The sequence below is a fragment of the Sander lucioperca genome, chromosome 3 (assembly GCF_008315115.2).
Source record: "Sander lucioperca isolate FBNREF2018 chromosome 3, SLUC_FBN_1.2, whole genome shotgun sequence".
Lineage (NCBI taxonomy): Eukaryota > Metazoa > Chordata > Actinopteri > Perciformes > Percidae > Sander > Sander lucioperca.
In genome coordinates this window covers 41322818-41342332 of record NC_050175.1, presented here as the reverse complement: position 1 = coordinate 41342332, position 19515 = coordinate 41322818, and the positions used below count along the sequence as shown (strand labels likewise).

Below are 19515 nucleotides of genomic sequence, written 5' to 3'. Positions count from 1 at the left end.
TTAATATGACTTTTTTCGACTTACTATTCTATGATTTTTCGACATACTATACTATGACTTTTTTTCAACATACTATACTATGACTTTTTATGATTTTTTTCAACATACTATACTATGACTTTTTAATAACTTTTTCAACATACTTTACTATGACTTTTTTTCGACACACTATATTATGACTTTTTAATGACTTTTTTTTTGATTTTTTCAATATACTTGTTTACTTATTTCTGACTTTTTCAACATACTATGCTTTTTGTAATAATATACATAGTACGACAACAAATGGGATACAAATATAATATATAAAAGTTTATAATTAGTGCTTTTACAGTTCTCAGAGCTGTTCACTGTCTTGCTGAAAGACATTTTATCATACAGACAGGAGGAGGTGGGGATTGATCTGTCAACCTTGTGGTTAAAGGAAAACATGCTATTCTTCCTGAGCCACATCAGCCCTATGTTTAACCTCTGCACTAATAGTATAACATCTAAAGGCATCATCATTTTACAGTATTGTATGTAGAAAATAGTCATAGTAAAGTAAGACAGAAACAAGTGATAGTATAGTATGTTGTAAAAAAGTCACAAAAAACTCATAGTATAGTATGTTGAAAAAAGTCATAGTATAGTATGCCAAAAATGTCACAGTATAGGATGCCATAAAATAATTGTATAAAAAGTCATAGTATAGTATGTCGTAAAATGTCATAGTATAGTATGTCATGAAAAAATCATAAAAAGTCATAGTATAGTATGTCATATAATTCTATTCAATTTTATTTATAGTATCAAATCATAAAAAGACACTTTACAGATAGGGTAGGTCTAGACCACACTATTTACAATTTACCCAATTTAACCATAGGACCCAACAATTCCAATAATTTCCCCAAGAGCAAGCATTTAGTGAAATAATTTCGAGGAAAAACTTCCTTTAGGCAGAAACCTCAGACAGACCCAGGCTCTTGGTGGGTGGACATCTGCCGGTGCCGGTTGTGGGTATGATGAACAGTGGCAATTATAGTAACAATAAAGATAATGGAACTATGACTAGAAATAATAGTTGTAGCAGTTCAGGGCGTAGTAGGACGTAGCAGGGTGCCGAGCAAGAACACGCCGGCAGCTGCAACCATGATTTAGGTGCCACCCTGATCCAAGGAAAACTGTGAGTCGAGAAAACATAAGAACTTCGGTGAATAAGCTTCCCAGAGCTAAGTTAGTAACAAGCATTACTAAGACATGAATGCACACAGATAGAAAGAGAGAGGAGAGAAGAGCGCTCAAACCTATGACTACGACTCTGAAGGAAGGGATGCTGTGTCTGAAGCTATAAAAAGCATAAAAGTTATAGTATAGTATGTCATAAAAAAGTCACAAAAAGTCATAGTATAGCATGTCACAAAAAAGTCATAGTAGAGTATGTCATAAGAAAATCATAAAAAGTCATAGTAGGGTATGCCATAAAAAAGTCATAGTATAGTATGCCATACAAATGTCATAGTATAGTATGCCGTAAAATTAAATAAAAAGTCAGTTTAGTATATCATAAAATAGTCATAGTATGTCTTAAAAAGTCATAATATAGTATGTCATAAAATAAGTCATCATATAGTATGCCATGAAAAAGGTAATAGTATAGTATGTCATAAAATAAGTCATCGTATGCCATGAAAAAGTCCTAGTATAGTATATCATAAAAAGTCCTAGTATTGTATGTCATTATAAAGTCCTAGTATAGTATGTCATAAAAAAGCCATACTATAGTATGTCATAAAAAATCATAGCATAGTATGTCATACACAAGTCATAGGATAGTATGTAATAAAGAAGTCAGTGTAGTATGTCATAAAAAAGTAATATAAAAAGTAATAGTATATCCATCCATCCATCTTCATCCGCCTATCCAAGGTCGGGTCGCGGGGGCAGCAGCTCTAGCAGGGGACCCCAAACTTCCCTTTCCCGAGCCACATTAACCAGCTCCGACTGGGGGATTCCGAGGCGTTCCCAGGCCAGGTTGGAGATATAATCCCTCCACCTAGTCCTGGGTCTTCCCCGAGGCCTCCTCCCAGCTGGACGTGCCTTGAACACCTCCCTATGTAATACCGCACCCGCAGCGCCGATTCTCCGACCAATCTCCTGCTCCATTGTCCCCTCACTCGCAAACAAGACCCCAAGGTACTCATTCCCTACCTGGAGTAGGCACTCCATCAGTTTCCTGCTGAGAACCATGGCATCAGATTTAGAGGTGATGATCCTCATCCCAGCCGCTTCACACTCGGCTGCAAAGTTATAGTATAGTATGTCATAAAAAAGTATATAGTATGCCATAAAAAAGTCATATGTCATAAAAAAGTCATAGTATAGTATGTTATAAAAAGTCATAGTATTGTGCCGTAAAAATGTCGTAGTATAGTATGACAAAAAAAACTATATAAAAAGTCATATTATAGTATGTATAGTATTTCATAAAAAAGTCAGGGTATAGTATGCCATTAAAAAAATCATATAAAAAGTCATAGTATGTCCTAAACAGCATAGTATAGTATGCCATTAAAAAAATGAATGTAAAAAGTCATAGTATGTCAAAAAAATTATAGTCATAGTATGTCATAAAAAAAGTCACAGTCATAGTATGTCGTCAAAAAGTCATAGTATAGTATGCCATAAAAAAGTCGTAAAAAAGTCATAGTATAGTATACTACAAAAAAGTTGTAAAAAAGTCATAGTATGCCATTTAATGTCATAGTATAGTTCGTCATAAAAAGTCATATAGTTTGTCAAAAAAGTCATAAAAAAGTCAGAGTATTTCGTAACGTCATAATTCATAGTATGTCACAAATAATTCATAAAATGTCATAGTATGTCATATAGTCAAAAAAGCTCAAAGAATAAAAAGTCATAGAATGCCATAAAAAAAGAATGTACGCTGTCATCTTTGTAGATTCACGACTAAAACTGTATGTACACTCAAAACCGCCCTCTGCATAGTAACGACTGTCTGCATACTGCATTCATCAGTAGTATGCTCACTCTGTCTGAAACTGTTAAATCAATTTGTTTTGCAGTATGCTAGGCCAGGCTTAGCTAGTTTCTGGTTTTGGCAAGCGTAAGTTAACGCTTTGCATTGTGGGACACAGTAGGCAGGGTATTTCTCATACATCCATGGGTCATGGATGGATAGATTGGCCCGATGCATACTGGAGATTTTGTGCGAATCAGTATGGCATCTGGGTTACTCTTTTGGTATACTGCAGCTTTAACTTTTGTTTGCATACTGCATGCGACACTTGGCCAAATCAGTACATACTGCTTTGCTGATGTAGTTAGAAGCTGAATGGTTTAATATATATATCAGTTCAATTGCATCAACAATCTGGCCGCTACGATACACTTAATGGTTGTATTAAATACCTTTAAGGATGAAGTCAGACAGCATGTTTGAAAGGAACTAACCATGGTTATTTGTGTGAAGCTCATGATGAAATTTTATATATTACAGGGCCCCATTTCCCCAAATCATCTGAAAAGATTAAGATAATCTTTGTCCCACCTGGGGGATAACAGTTTAGCCTCAAAAGGGGCTCCACAGATCTTTTACATGCCAGTCAGTTCACCAATCATTGGGGTTTTATATAAGTTGTACAAATAACTTGGTGATACTTATTTACTCTCATCTTGAAGCCCAAATGAAAACCTGGAGTTTGGAAGAGAGACAGGGAAGGTCTACTACAGATCTAAGATACTATTGAGTTGCATGAGAAGTAGGTTTTGAGCTTGACCCATCATTGAGTGAGCTTGAGATATTCTTAATTAACACAACCTTTAAACGGAGATATATGAAAGTGATTTGTTGATACAGCACCTTTTGAGACCGGAAATGCACATCTTATATACACAACCCAGTGAGTAGTGAACTGGCAAGTACTTTTACAGAAAGTACCACACTAGTACTCATGACTCACCCCTCTTAAGCACAAAGTTAATTTGCAGTCCGTGTCTGTCTATGTTGAGGAAATGAGTGGAATTTGGTTAATGAAACTAGGACTTCAAAACACAACTCCAAAGTACCACCCCTAAATTAATGAAGAGTCCAGACATGTCAAGTAATGCTTAAACACCTTTATTGTGCCCAATCTGAACATACTCCACAACTGCAAGTAGCAGCAAACTTGGCAGACCACAATGAGGTAGACTTTCAAAACTCTAAAAAGCAGCTGGGCTAAGGGACAACAAGCTCAGCATGACAAACTTAATGGATAAAGAGAAGACACTTGGTCTTTGGCACACAGCTTATGAGTTTATGTCCAACTGGAACAGGAAGGCAAAATGGGATTAAGAAAGCGTGGAATCATTTACCGGGGTCTACTCAAGCTCTGGATAGATTAAGTTTATCGTCAGCTAAGTGGAAGTTCTTACATTCAACAGGAAACAAGCAGCTGTTCTAACATAGGCGTGTCCCCGTGCTGATGTACAAAAGTGATTAAAAACCACTGCCACCTCTCCACACGTGCAAATTAAAAAGTGCAAAAAATCAAACTTAGTACAATCAAATGTTCATTCACTCTCTCAACAGGATCCATCAGGTGCTTGAGAAACGATGGATTGCCCAGTTGAAGCGTACATTTGTTACACACATTTAATACAACTGGACCAACAAAGCAAGTTAAAGTAGTACTTCCAACATTTTGTGCCCATTTAGCTGAAATTTGGAAGGGCAAATTAAAAAGAAAAGCCACCAAAAAAAAAAAAAAAAAAAAGTATGAGAAAAAGAAAAATGAAAAAATAAAAAGGGGAGGGGTTTTCCCATAAACAGCCGCCTGGTAGTTCTGTTCAAAATTTTCATGTTATGACTTAAAACCGTTTGTGTACAAATTAGTAAAAAACTGCGTAAAAATGTCTGAAATGCGACTGGTTAAATGAAGCCCAACATTCAACTCCCAAAAGTAAGAAACACCAGTTGGCTTGCACAGGAAAAACAGATGCCAACTGGGGGTAGGGGAGGGAGGGAGCAGGGGGAGGAAAATAAAAATTTAAAGGCACTGTATGGCATTTGCCAATGAACGGCAATGAGACTTGCGTGATTGCTCTTCACTATGCAACACAAGTAAACAAAAAAAAAAAAAAAAAAAGAATTGGCCTTTTAATCCACTTCTTAACCTTAGGCTGACTCGCATCTTTCTGTCTGTCCGCAAGTCTGTGAAAATGCATAAGTGTGAAGGGCCCCTTGTCTTTCCCCAACAAGGTCACTGTGCATAGTGCCACTGTGAACAACAGCAAAAATGTAGCAAGTGCAAAAGTGAACATTTTCTACAGTGATATCCCCAGTGCCTGGTGGAGTGCCATGGTGCCCTCGTACCGAGGGACATCTGGCACACGTGCTCTCCTTGGCGGGCAGCCTCGCCCCTTCGCGAGGGGCTCTTCCTCTGGCCCTTCAGAGTGTTTGGATCCATCTGCTTTAGCTGGAGTCTCTGTTCTTCTGGTTGCGCATGAGGGGCCGGTGGTTGCTCAAGATGTCCATGGAGTGCTGCCAGTGCCAGCAAGAGCGGCAGTAGTACTTAAAGCAGGCCTGTGTGTCGACAGTTGGAAAACATTTTCAGGTGATCCATTTTAAAATTAATTTGTGCACAATGGCTTAAAATAATTTAAGAAGGTTAATACAAGTTGGTGTGGTTTTGTAGCTTTGGCCATTGTGTCCGTCAGTTACAACGTACTTAGCAAGTTAGTTGCTGAAATTTAGTTCTCGCTTCACTAAAGTCCAACAGGGTCTTCATGGTCACTTCAGGTTGTAAACAATACTAAAGATCTAATCCACTCTATTACAGTAAAAGCAAAAAATGTGTACAGTAGTGTCAGTAATAATCCCTCATTGTACAAGAACTGCAGATATGACATGTTAGGTCAGTTAAAGCAGAAAGGCTGTCAAGAGATTGAAATTTTACTGTCCATTTAACTGCATCTGTTTAAGCTCGCAAAAACATTTTTGCTAACCTGGAGAATTGTCTAACTGCTTAGGTTTCTCGCAATTATTTTTTTTTAGCCATGTGTTCCCAGATCTCCGCCATTAACTTGGTACAGTTTACTTAGTATTACTTTATTACTCAGACACTATGGGCAAAGATTAAGGTAATAAACCAGAACTATCATTTCATGAACCATCATTTTCAGCATTATGTATATTGCAACAATATCAAGTTTTACTACATTTAAAGTGTACTAAACCATATGTTTGAAAATTTTATAAAAATTTAATTTACATAGTGATTCTGATTTATAATTGTTTTTGTCCATTTCCATGCCTTATGAAAAGCTATTATTGCCATGTATTTAAAAAAAAATAATATTAAAGGCAGCAACTCTGATTTTTGTGGTAGGATACAAACAAGGTTGCTTCTTTGGTTTAGATACACCTCAGGGAGTCTAACATTTCATACTCTGGACCATAAATACCAAACTTAATGGCAATCTAAGAGCCAGAAATGTAGAAACTACTGGCCAAAGCGCTGGACTAGCCACAACCGGCTGCTAGCAGGACAGATTTGTTGAAGCACAAGTTTCCACTGACCTGGTCTCTGCAGAAAAAAGGCCCAGGTTGGCGAAGGCAAATTTGACACATGGAGTCTTCCAGGTATGGGTCAATCTGCACCTGAGGGGAGAAGCCAAAGCCCTCTTACAAAGTGCACAGCAGTCACAGCAAGTGTAAAAGTAGATTTAAAAAAAAATAAAAAGCTACTGTTAGTGAGAACTTGATTAAGTGAATCTTTTTATTAAAAGCAGCGCGTTAAGGTATTTTTACAAGCAGATTTGTAAGTTTTATTAATTAAATGTCACTCCAAGGCTCCACAACAGGGATGAGTCGGCTCATTTGTCGCGTCTACATTTCCTCTCACACAGCCTCTCTCCCTGTTGGGGATGGCAGCATTAGCCTGCTACGAGGACCAGAGGCTGAACCCGCAGCACCACCTACTGCCATCTGAATGAGACATCAAGGCGGTGTGAGAGGAAATGTAAATGCAGCAGACAAGCTGGTACTTTAGCCTTCCGCTAACTGTAGCCAAAAGGGTCACGGCGGCAGCCAATTCATGTTTCGGTAGCTAGCTAGAGCCTTGAATCACAGTACGCATCAGGCCTTACAAAGCAAAACGGTATGAATTCACTCATAGAATTGCCACTATGACGACATTTGGGATAAAATGAATGACTAGTACTTGTAAATGTTACCGTATGAAGCCGGTGCATGCCCATGCTTGTCTGATGGGAGGGGCTGGACAGAGGGGAGAGCTGCAGGACGAGGTCTCACTCTACCTCATTTCGTTTCAAATTTTTCTACTACTAATATATATATATATATATATATATATATATATATATAATATATATATATATATATATATATATATATATATATATATATATATATAATATATATATATATATATATATATATATATATATATATATATATATATATATATATATATATATATAGTAAGTAACAACTTAAGTTTTATATAATGCAGTGGAGCATTTCCCTCTGGAATTTGGTGCAGTAAAAGTATAATGCAGCATAAAATAGAAATACTCAAGTGCCTCAAAATTGTACTCCATACAGTACATGAGTAAATGCACTTATTCTTGTACTTTCTATAATTAACAGTGGTGAAAAGTAATTTACTACAGAGTAAATTCTTACCTTCTTTGTAAACTTTGGGGTTTTGATCTCCACAAATGCTGCACACACAGCCTTCAGGTAACTGCGCTGATTGTTAAAAGTGACACGTCCAGAGCCTGCAAACAAGAAAAGTCAGGTCGCACATGGCAAAAATATTCACAGTAGCTTTTTATAAAACAGATAGTTGATAGCTTCCTCAATGGTAAATGATGGCTAAAACCCTAATGTTAGAGTTCAAAGCTGCAAATTTTGCATTCATGAGTACAGGGTGTACACTGATCATGGCAATGCCATTAATTTGGAAAACTAGGTCGTCATTAGTATGCCCTTAGTAGCTTACAAGATATCCACAAACTGCATGTACAAGTTTCTCTTAAAAGAATGAGGGGGAGAAAAAAAACAAAAAAAAAAAAACACACACACACACACACACACACACAACACCCGCGGTCTCACCGATGGGGTACTTGTGCTTGTCCGTGTCGATGCCAGCGTACATGACACCTCCAAAGAGGTCATTCATGATGCTGGCCAGGGCCTCAGCGTTCAGCATGCCATGCAGCGCGCCAACAAACACCGTCTTACTGGGGTCCAGACGCTGGGCGGGGCAGCGCACGTAGTTACTGTCGGAGATCACCCAGGGGATCACCTGCACCTGAAACCAGAAAGGGGACATATGTCACAGGAGCTACTTAATATATTACTCAGACAAAAACCTTACCTGATAAATAATCTAAATCTGGCAATGTTTTATTTTTTTAAAACCACAATCAGCTTTATGGCTGCAACAAATAATTAACATGACTGACAATTCTTTTCAATAAAAAAATAAATAAAAAAATAAAAAGATTGCATTTGGATTGTTAGTTGGAGAAAACATTTCTAAAATTATTCAATTTACAATGACAAAATAGAAAAGCAGAAAATGTTCTCACTTGAGATGCAGGAACCAGTGAATGTTTGGTATGACTTGAATTAAATGGATTATAAATTATGCCAGAAATTATTTCAGCTCTAATGGGATTAGAGAATAATTAAACATTACAAATCTGATCAGCTTTCAGTCCTGGACAGCTTAATTCTTGGTGCTACAGCTCAGACACATTTCAGTCCGTTCAAAGAAGCATTTAATGACCATAACTAGCTCTACTGTAGGGAGAATCAGGGAGCAACCCACATGTGACAAACTGAAGCAATTCAGTCAAAACGCTGAAACCTTCAGATTAAATTAGATGCAGTACAGTTTGAACGGGTTTGTGTTTTTGCAACTACAGTAAACCTCAGATTTTAGATATTCACACCAAGTTGCCAGTATGTTAGGTACACCCATCTACAGTAATACAATACATTTGCTAGGGCTGCTCGATTACTTATTTCGATCAATATTGAAATCACGATAATTTAACACAATTACTTGTCAACTTCTGGAATGATGTTGCAATTATTGAACTTAAACACTGTAAAATTTGCCTTAATACTTTTCCTATTTAAACTTTATTTTTTCATTCAGAACAAGAGAAAATAAGCGTAATGATCATTTGGAGCTGAAATCATAATCACATTTTCATTAATTGCAATTAACATCAGCCCTACAACACATTAGAAGCTCATTCTTGGCTTTTGTTGAGATAATCTACAATGTACGGTAATATAAAGTGTAACTTTACATTTCATTATACCAAAATGTATTTGTAAAATTTTGGGGTGGGTAAAGTATTAATTGCAAGGCTATGAGCATTGGATTGCATAACTGTAGATATTTTAGTACCTAATAAATTGGCAACTGATGAATACCACACTGTAAAAATACTACAGTACAAGGTAAAGTCCTGCATGTTACTTACATGTATGCAAGTATAACCATTAAAATGTACTTATATTAAAAGTACTAAAGAATGTCCCTTGTGACAGTTCTACCAATAGATTACTCATGCATTAATGTAAAAGCAGGGAGGTAATTTGTATAGGACTGCAACTCTTCATCATGGAATAATCTGCCGAATAGTTTGTTAAAAAATGGGTAGTCCAAACCTCAAAAATCATTAAAAATAAATGTTAAGTCAAATCCTCAGTTAAGATGGAACCATGAAATGTTTGGCTACTTAAACAGTTGTTGCCAATAATTTTGTCAATTAATCGTTTCAGAAGTACTTTTATACATCCGTTTGGTAGTTTAATTTATAACAAGCTTTTCATGTTTCTGTATGCAAAAATCTTAATTTTTAAGGATGTCAGATAAATCTAGTGGTAAAAGTAGCATGAAAAGACTTGCATCTCTCATTTTTTACTCAAGTACAGTAAATGTTCTTAGTTACATTCCACTGATTGCCGAGAGCATGATTGTGCCTTGCATGTTCTACTCACATCCTTGCATCGCATTCTGCGGCTGGACATCTTAAAGTAGTACTCTCGGTTGTCCTCTGGGTGAAACGGGTCCTGGGAGCAGGCATGGAGCAATGCCCGCACAGACTTTTCGTTCTCGAACACCAGATAAACGTAGCCTAAAAACATACAGAATACTTTTAGGATATAGAAACGTGGCCCCCCCCACAGTATTGTGAGAATTCAGACTTTGGGGCGATGACTTAATGTTCAGGCAGCAACTGTTTATATAAAAAAAAAAAAAGTTAAGTTAAAGTAATTTGCAATCAGCTTTAAAAAGGCCCGACAATCATGAGTTTTAAACGACATCTGATAGAATACAATACAGCAGTCACAAGTAGACCCTCAAACACTTGTTCAGTCCAACCGCCTAAAAGTGACCAGCAAGTGAATCAATACCTCTGGAGAGAACACAAAATAGCAGAAACCCTACAATTATAAGCTTCCACAAACTTAACATTAACCACAGATCTAATGCATTATGAAGCATCTCGTTTTGTCTACACCTTGCATCTACCACCATGTTTTATGCTACATGTAAGCCCCAGCATCACCATCCAAAGTAACCCTAAAAACCAACAGCCAAACTCACCAGCATGCCATTTGCTCACCACTGTGCCACCCTGAAGGGGGAAGAAAAATGTTTTGCCTACCAGCTTGTTGTTACCTTTAGCAACATTACCTTTGGGAGGACAGCGAGGGTGCTTTCCATCCTTACCAGGCCACTCCACAGTCAGAGGGCCGTAGCCACTGAAGGTGTTGATCAGGCCAGCTGAAATAAAAGATGAGTGATAATCCACTTTACATGTCTTAAAAGTGGATTATAGATATATGGAATAGAATCAGTATTTCAATGAGTCTTGCGTCCATAAAGTGGTTACATTTCTAGTTTGAATGGGTGCAAAATGTATGTTTATATCATGGTTCATTTTTTGATAGGAACTTTACACTGGTTGGAATTTATGGCTAGACATTTGCTGAATCCATCAATTAGGTACTAGCTTAGATTGGGCCCAAAAAAAATAAATAAAAAAAAATAAAAAAAATCAAGCCCGACCCTAACCGAGCACGTTGTGTCCGAGCCCAGCCCATTAACTGTAATTGGCAACAATTACAATTTTTTAACACGTGGGCCGTTATAACTGACGTTCAACTACAATTCCGAGTTGTTTGAACTACAGAAATCTGTTTAGAATTATCTTAATGAATAATGCAACAAGGACGAAGCATGTAAACTGCGTTGTTCGTTTATTCAGAATGGATCACAAATGGATCCGACTGAATAAACTCAAACTACCTCCCTCAGCCAAATAGTGTGGCTAACACATCAAAGCAGCAACATAATCAAAGCCCTGGAACCATATAGGAGACTTTGTCTCGATCACCTAATTAATACGGTCCTTCGCCACGGTCTGCATGCCGACGCACTGGCCGCACCACCCAGAGCCATGGGAGAAGCTGGAGAGTCATAGCTTTCCCCACCCAATTATGCTAATAAAGTAACGATTAAAAAAAAAAAAAAAAAAAAATGCTTGATCAAGGGCCCAGCCCGAGGATAATAGCGGAAAATATATCGGCAAGTTCGGGCTCGGGCAGAGAATCTAAACTCTACTAGGTACTGGTTAACAAAGCTAAAAGGACTTTATTTTGAGAAATAAATTCTGTCAAATCGCACAAAAAAAAAAAAAAAAAAAAAAAGAAACTTACTTTGTACCTTCCTGTAAACTACTGGTGAACATTAAAAAGTTCTGCTAAATTAAGAGGGATCTGAAAAACCTGACTGACGCAATTTGGCTCACAACAATTGGTTGTCAATGTGAAGGCCCATCTTGGCCTTGTCGAATTTGTTCCGATACAAGAATTAGGGCTATAGACGAATATTCTAAATTCAAATCTATTATACATCATGCTCTCACGTAAGCTGGGTGTTCATCGGCATGTACTGCCTGTGCTGCAGTGACAGAGCCTGTTGAAAATCAGTTTAATCACTTTAAAAAGACGTTTATGTTTAAATATAGCTATAGTTAGGTCTCTTGTTTGTCCTCTTATAGACATAATGCGCAAAAATAGATCCAATCCAGAAGTGCATTAAACCTGCATTCTTTATGACTTCCAGCAGGGGTCGACTCTACCGATTAATTTTGATGGTCCCATTTGTTTTTAATTGAACATAAAGCAGGGCATGCTCTAGGGCGTGGCTACACACCAACCTGTCAAACATGGCAGAGGCTTAGCAATGCTAACCCTGGCACTGTGTACATTAAAATCCACTGGATCGCGTGTGGCAGTTGAAAATCAGCAACCTTCCATCTTGGCTTTGTGCCATTGAATAAATTTACCACACTGGCTTGGACACGTTATCTTCCCCATCCAATCCACTTTATTTATATAGCACAATCTAAAACAAGGTTACCAAAGTGCTTTACAAAGATAATAAATGTGAATAATATAACAATGACAGCGACAACGAAGACCACAGCAGCTCTCATGGTGAATCAAAAGCCTCATGGTGAATCAAAAGCCAAGGAATAGAAATGTTTTTAAACGAGATTTAAAGGTGTCCCTATTTAGTCCTTGTCTAAATAGGGACACTTCAGATTACAAAATACCAGGATGATGGCAAAAATGCAAACTGGCTTCAAAATAGCAGTCCACAAACAATGGGTGACGTCACTTATGCTACGTTTAAAAAAAAAAAAAATAACAAGGATGCACTGCAATTTGTGACACATAAGCAGTGACTGCTTGTGTTACATCCAGCTGCAACATTACACCCAAACCAGAATTATGGAGATATGGATTTAAGCACATTAAGGGCTGCTCATTTGTTGCAATGTAAGCATTCATATAATTAAAAAAAAAAAAAAAGAAACCGAGAAGATGTCAGCACTAAAATTAAAATGAAAGCAGCAGTTACCTTCTGTGATGTCCCAGGGCACGCCACCAAGAAAGACCTTGCAGGAGTACAGAGGATCCTTGTTATTTCTGGGAGGCAGCTGACCGCTCCAGGTGAACGTGGCCTCATTCACAGCTGATGAGTCCAGAAAACAGGGTAAGCCAAAATTCAGAGGTCACCTCTATCCACAATGCCACCACAACCACCATGTATACCATTAAAAGCTGAGCTTTAGGTGAATGAATTTTAGATTTACCTGCAGCCTGTCTGTGCAGGCGGGCCTCCCTCTCAATACTGAACGTATCATCCGACTGGTCGAGCAGCTCTGCACCAGGCCAGGAAGAGCCGGTACGCCAGCGGCGGGAAATGGCTGAGGCGGGGCTGGCACTGGATGGTGGGGTCAGAGGAGAGCTGGAGTCCTGGGGGTCCAGACGGGAGCCCAGTCGCAGCAGATCCTTCTGCATGTTTGACGTCAGATAAGGCAGGGGAGGGGAAATCCGCAAAGTTGACTGGACAAAAAGACATGTCCAGACAATTGACCTTAATATGGTTTAGGCATATCAAATGTGATCAGTCTATAGAGTTTGAATCATAACTACTACAAATTCTCAAATAAAAGACAGCAAACAAAGACCAGCTGCTGAAAAAGGTCAGATATTAAAAACAGTGAGTAGTGGAATCTCTAATACAATGTTCAGCAAATGTACATTTCACTAATCCCATCAGTACAACAGAGTCCTGTCACTTTACAATTTGCTGCTCTTGTCAACAATAATACAGATATCATCCGCTAATGAAATGAAGCCTGCAAGCTACTTCAGGAATCCAGTTTGAGTCTGAGGTTACTCACATGGTATACTCCTCTCATTGCAACATAAATTAAACGCACCTTTACAATCATGGAGGTGTACTGAAGCATTAAAATTCCTCACATTAAAAGTCTAGCCCTTATAGCCACTTTAAAAGGATGCTGTTAGAGAAAATCTGAGTACGAAGTGTTGTTTCATAGACTGAATAAAAATAAAAAATTTAAAAATAGAATCAATGAAAGTTTGAACAATATTTCTGTAAGCAAAACTCAGACCAACACAGTGGTGATTATAGCATGACAGTATGTAGTATATGTATTGTAGTGATGGAGTTAGTGCTGTGGAAATGTGCATTATCCTAAATTTATCAAGAAAACAGGTAAACACAGAATTGCATTTAAATTGGATCAGAAAAGAGCAATATGTTTGACTAAAATATACTTCCAGGGAAAATTAGGAATACAGGGCCATCTATAAATAAAAGCCCGTTTTAAATTAAAAAGGCCCAAGCCACTATTTGTCCAATCAATATTGCCTCAATATTTGTTTTTAATAGTAAAGCCTATCTAGGTTTGAGGCAAATACTTCCCACCTGACTGATCCCCCTAACAACCTTAGACATGAAACAGAAGACTCATGTAAGTATCATAAGCCTTACCAGCATGTCACAGAGGTGGTCTGAGCCAGAGCTGAACCCACTGGTCTCGGAGTCCTCAGGACTGCTGGAGCGAGAATCCAAAAAGGAACTGGAGTCCAGACGGTTTGAGATGCGAGCCATGCTGGGGAACTTCTCCAGGAAGTCAGCAGTCATGCTCATGGACTCAGGGGGCATGTAGCCTGGGGGCTTCCCAAGGATGCTACTGAAGGGGCTGTTCAGTATACCAAGCACTGGAGAAAAAAGGACAAGTACACCATTTACAGTGTTAGTGAGATGATTCAGCCATTTCAGAGTGATCTGTCCAAGTAGCCATGGTGATATTACCCCTTAGCTTGTTTGATGTAGTCTGTTTTGTAAGTGGATGAGCAAACTGAAGCTGGGATGCGTGTGCTGAATCTACAGAGCCATATCGATTTGTCAGCAGGCACGCAGGCATTGCAAATTTCTAAAAATGTCTAATCTCTTTGCTGTTTTTATGGGAACCTGTTTAGCAACTGAATGAGCAAAGTAAAGATTGGGTTTGTGTGCTGAATCTACAGAACCACATTGGTTTGAGAGAACACTCTCCCAAATTTGCATGTAGAAGAGGATACTTTATGGGCAAGCTAGCTGTCTGCCAACAGGAAGACGAAACACTTAAGTCGATGCTTGAAGCATTTTCTAATTTTACTTTCAATTATTTGTAACTTGGATGCAACTAACCTGAAACACAATCTTGTCAGATAAGCTTAACGCCTTTCCCTTCAGCAAACTGGAGGCCAATTCATCCGACACCTTTGCCAAACAAAGTATAGGGACTGTTTAGCAGCAATTGCTTAAGTAATTGCCAGCAGCTTCCTTTCTCTTGATAATGAAAGTGAGTCAGGTGGCAACTGACAGACATGTACTGCGTGGCCTGTAACCGTGAACATGAGGCTCTGAGGGGATTATTCAGCTGTAGGCCACATTCAAAGCTCTGTACCACTTTGTTACAGGCCCAGTTTAGAGAGCTCTAAATGAAGTTATGCCAGGTTGGTTTGGACCTATAGCACTACAAATGGGTCAGGACAAGTTTTGACCTGAGACACCTCTCCAAAGACACTCATTTCAGAACTGTGACAGCTTAAATGTCAGTATTTACATCATCTATGTTCACGCATGTTAAGCTGCTAACTGGCACTGTTAGTCTGGTTTGTATCCTAGCTAAATCTGTGCACTCAGCCTGAAAAATCTCTCGTCAGTTTGATCAACAGGTACTTAAATATTTAGAAAATGACTTCTAAAATAAATCTTACATGCTATAGGTGTGGGTGAAAAGAAAAGTAGCTTCACTGGATTGTTTGTGCCTGCTGTATTGCTAGAGATGCAGCAAAGCAAAACTGCCACATCATCCTCCCTAGTGACGCTACAGCCAATGTTCCCACACACAGACAGCTGTTAATAACCAAACACCACATATTTCAATACAAATGAGGGCGACACAAATGGCCAAGGCACACAACCTCAAAGGTTACAATATCCTCAAATAAAGGGGTCATGGAGAGAGCGAATAAACTCATGGGAAAAACAATCATCAGCCACACTCTGGGACATTATGTGGTATAAAACCTAGTAGATAGAGCTGCAGGTTTTGTAGTTATTCCTAAATACATTCAGGTAAAAAGATTTGGTACTTACTGGAGGGTGAGCTGGTCTGAACTTTGGAGGGAGAGGTGTGGTTGTCTGTCTCCTGGCTGCTCCAAGGTCTGTCCCAGCCGGACAGTCGGAGAGACTGGAGGCCCAGGCCCAGGTCTGTGACACCCGGTGGGCCCCTGGATGAAGGCATCTCCTGGGAGCTGGGTATGCCACCACAGTTGGGGAAGAGCATCCTGCTGCCCACTGCAGCCAGCTCCGACTCTTTCCGATCCAAGATCCAGTTCAGGGATTTAGAAGAGAGAGGGGAGAGTAAGTGTTAAGACAGCTAAAAAAAAGGACTGTTGTTATCAGCCTGCGTTACATAGAAAAGGGAAGGGAGAGACTCGTCACACAAAACTGTAAAGAGAAAGCTCATTTAAAAAAAAAAAACTTCCCTGATCACCACCACATCTCCCTCTACCCTGGTTGACAGGGGAGCTAACCTGCTGCCTCTGTGCCCGGTGCAACTGCCATGCATCTCCGTCCGCATCACTGACCCATCTAGCAGCATGTGACATGGCTGCTGATGCACTCGCACACCCCTGCTAATGACATCAGCTTTCCCCCACCTTCCTGCTTCCTTGCCTAACAACTGTGTAATGAAAAATTCCTGTCGGAGCTATTGGCTTGTTGATCGAAGTACTCCCTTCTCTGGTAGGCACAGCACGTCTCGAATCGTTAGAAAAGGATAGCTGCTGCTGCTGCCACCGTTGCTGCTGCTGCTTACTCGGTCTAGCCTTGTATCCTGAGCTGACAGAGGCGGGAGGGAGAGAGGGGGAGGCAAGGGGCCGAGCTACAGCGGCATGGTGGGAGGCAGCATGGGAGATGGGAGCGAATGACTCAGCAGACTGGATTTAAAAACGAACACAAGGTTGAGGATGCTCAACAAGCCATCAGAAAACGATTTAATTAACTGAAATTGCACAAACTGATTTGGTGTTTACATCCATTTTTTGCACACAAAACAGTGAACAAAACACTGCATGCAGAGCCACTCTGTAGCAGCTCACTGATGAGGACAGAGCGATTTGCACCTCGAGCTCCTCCCTTCCCCTCTCCAGGCCTGGAAAGCATCCAGCTGCAGCCCTGATTCAGCAACACCAAGCTGGGACAGTGAGGCCACAGCAGAAGTTTAGCTCAGTTTGCATCAAGATACAATTCACTTCGTATCACTAAAAATCTACAGAACGCAAGTGTTGTACTGCAGCTTGTGTCAAGCTGAGTGAAACCTATTTTATCTGTAACAAGACTGCTAAAATGCCTTAAGCAAATTAACAATTCAAGGAAACTGTGCTGAGCTTAAATCTTGGCAAATCTCACGCTTGAGCTAAAAAAAAAAAAAAAAAAAACCCACACACACTTCAAAGTACTGCAATGCTGCAGACCATCGATGCAGCATGAATCAGCTGTTGGCATCCAAATGATGACGAGGTGAAGGTTTAACAGATGGCAATTCTGGTTGACAAAGTAAAGTAGCTTATTCTTTGATGGGGATGCAACTTTATACGGGGAAAAAAAAAAAAAAAAACCCATTTTGTTAAAAGTTAAGTAGTGGTATTGTAACTTCCATTTAAGATAATCTTATGGGTTTCTAGTCTAAAATGTGTCACACATGCAAATCACAAAAAAGCAGCAGGAAAATCCAACATCAGATTCAGTAGCTATTACTGAAGACTGTTGTGTGCTCTGTTTAAAGTTCTTAGGAAACTGGGAAGAATTTACATACAATTAAAAACGTACACATGTAGGTATTCTCAGGCTGATTCAAGCATTTTTAGAATGTGAAAAATATAATGAAATGTAGCACCGGTACCCAGAGCTGAAACGTTAATGGCCAATTAATCGATGAGTCAATCTACTGACAATTAATTTAAGAAGAAATGCCAAACATTCTCCATTTTCAGCTTCTCAAATGTTTGTTCCTTATCGTTGTAAATTAAATCTGTTTTTTTGGACTGCTGGTCTGACAATCCAGAAACTTGAGTAGAGGTCACATGGGGTCTTCTGATAAATTGTGACATTTTATAGGCTAAACGATTAATCCATTAAATAGTTGATTACCTTTGGACCAAGAGTAAAACAAGTGAAGGACTTCATTTAGTGTTCTCCAATCAAAATTGAATTCCTGGCTTTTAAACAGCTGAAAACACAACTTTCCCAATTAAATGACTAAATAAATTACAAAAAAACCCAAAAAACTTTATAAACTTTTTTTTTTTTTTAATGTCCGCTCAAACTTTGTTCAGGAGAGGTAAGGTTCAGTGGACGGAGTTGGATTCACTTCAGGGTTTCTTTAAAATCTTATGTTTATACACCAGCAGTGTACCAAGAATGAACCTTTCCTTGCTTTTGGCAGCCAAGTCGACCTGCTGCAGAGTGGAATATACTAAACAGACTTTACCACACAGCAGGTCTGGCTTTCCCTTGGTGTTAGGTGTGGTGCACACACCGCTGAAATCCAGAGCGTTGCCCAGCATGGTGTTCATCCTGCGGAAGATGTCTGCGTTGCTGCAGGTGGACAGGGCCGGGGACTCGGAGTCCGGGCTGTCCGGCCTGCGGGGATCATTTCTCTGCAGGAGGGAAAACAGGAGAGGGGGTACATTAATCTCTGCATCCATGCTAAAAGTTAAGCTCAAGGTTAGGACACATGTGGCGGACTGAAAACTGGTTTTCGACCGTTATTAAAAGTTATTTTGGGTAGGAATTAAAATGTACGCCTAAAAGAGATGTCGGTGGTAGTTTAATGTTACACAAAAGGTCAAATGTTAACGTTTAATTCGCCAATTTAATTTAGTTTTTAACTCACCAGGGAAAACGCCATGATGTGGACTGATAGCATATAAGAAATGTCACAATAATAATCGCTGGCAGCAACAAAATGTCATATTTATGAAGTCTGCTCGCCAGCTAATTAGTCTAAATTTAGTGAACGTGTGCTCGGCGAATGAACTGGCCCTGAACCCACTGCCTCGAGGGCCTCGCAGTCTGGTCACGTGACAAACATCAAAGAGCACCCCGGACAAAATAAAAATCACGTGTCAATATCATGGTCAATATAGATTATAATTTGAAAAGAGATGATTATAGATGTTTTGGATTTTATTATTAATGTTTTCTGAATGGACCTGCAGTTCAGCAGGTTATTATGGAAAAAAACAAATACTCCAAGTATCCAAATATGTCCTACCTAATGTATTTTGGGACGTGTCCCAGTATTTATAACAAATGCTATGATATACCATTATATTAAAATATAAAAGTATATTAATAAATATTTTAAAAGTCATGTTTGCATCTTATGACACCTGCTAATGAAGGCTTTTCCCTTCAATAATCAGGCTGAATTTCCATTTAATACACTTCATTCATTTATTTAAATCAATGAACAAAACTAAGATGTGTTCGTTCGATTCAGAGGTCTGAAACCAGGTTAGTTTAATCTTAC

The 19515-nt window shown here is 39.0% G+C and overlaps 1 protein-coding gene across 5 annotated transcripts; it reads right to left on the bottom strand.

Moving 5' to 3' along the window:
* Positions 1-4107: 4107 nt before the first annotated feature.
* cpeb1b (cytoplasmic polyadenylation element binding protein 1b) lies at positions 4108-19048 on the bottom strand. Of its 5 annotated transcripts, none has more exons than XM_031290038.2 (12): positions 18877-19048; positions 18472-18640; positions 16074-16292; positions 14418-14647; positions 13207-13459; positions 12972-13085; positions 10722-10826; positions 10037-10173; positions 8129-8327; positions 7694-7788; positions 6566-6646; positions 4108-5569 (listed from the first exon to the last, which is right to left on the bottom strand). In XM_031290038.2, the coding sequence occupies exons 1-12, from the start codon at positions 18907-18909 to the stop codon at positions 5459-5461; spliced, it is 1746 nt and encodes a 581-aa protein (XP_031145898.1). In that variant the 5' UTR covers positions 18910-19048; the 3' UTR covers positions 4108-5458. The 5 variants fall into 5 exon arrangements, with proteins under 5 accessions (XP_031145898.1, XP_031145899.1, XP_031145901.1 ...); XM_031290039.2 differs by having other exon boundaries at positions 10737-10826; XM_031290041.2 differs by having other exon boundaries at positions 13207-13408.
* Between the last annotated feature and the right edge of the window lie 467 nt (positions 19049-19515).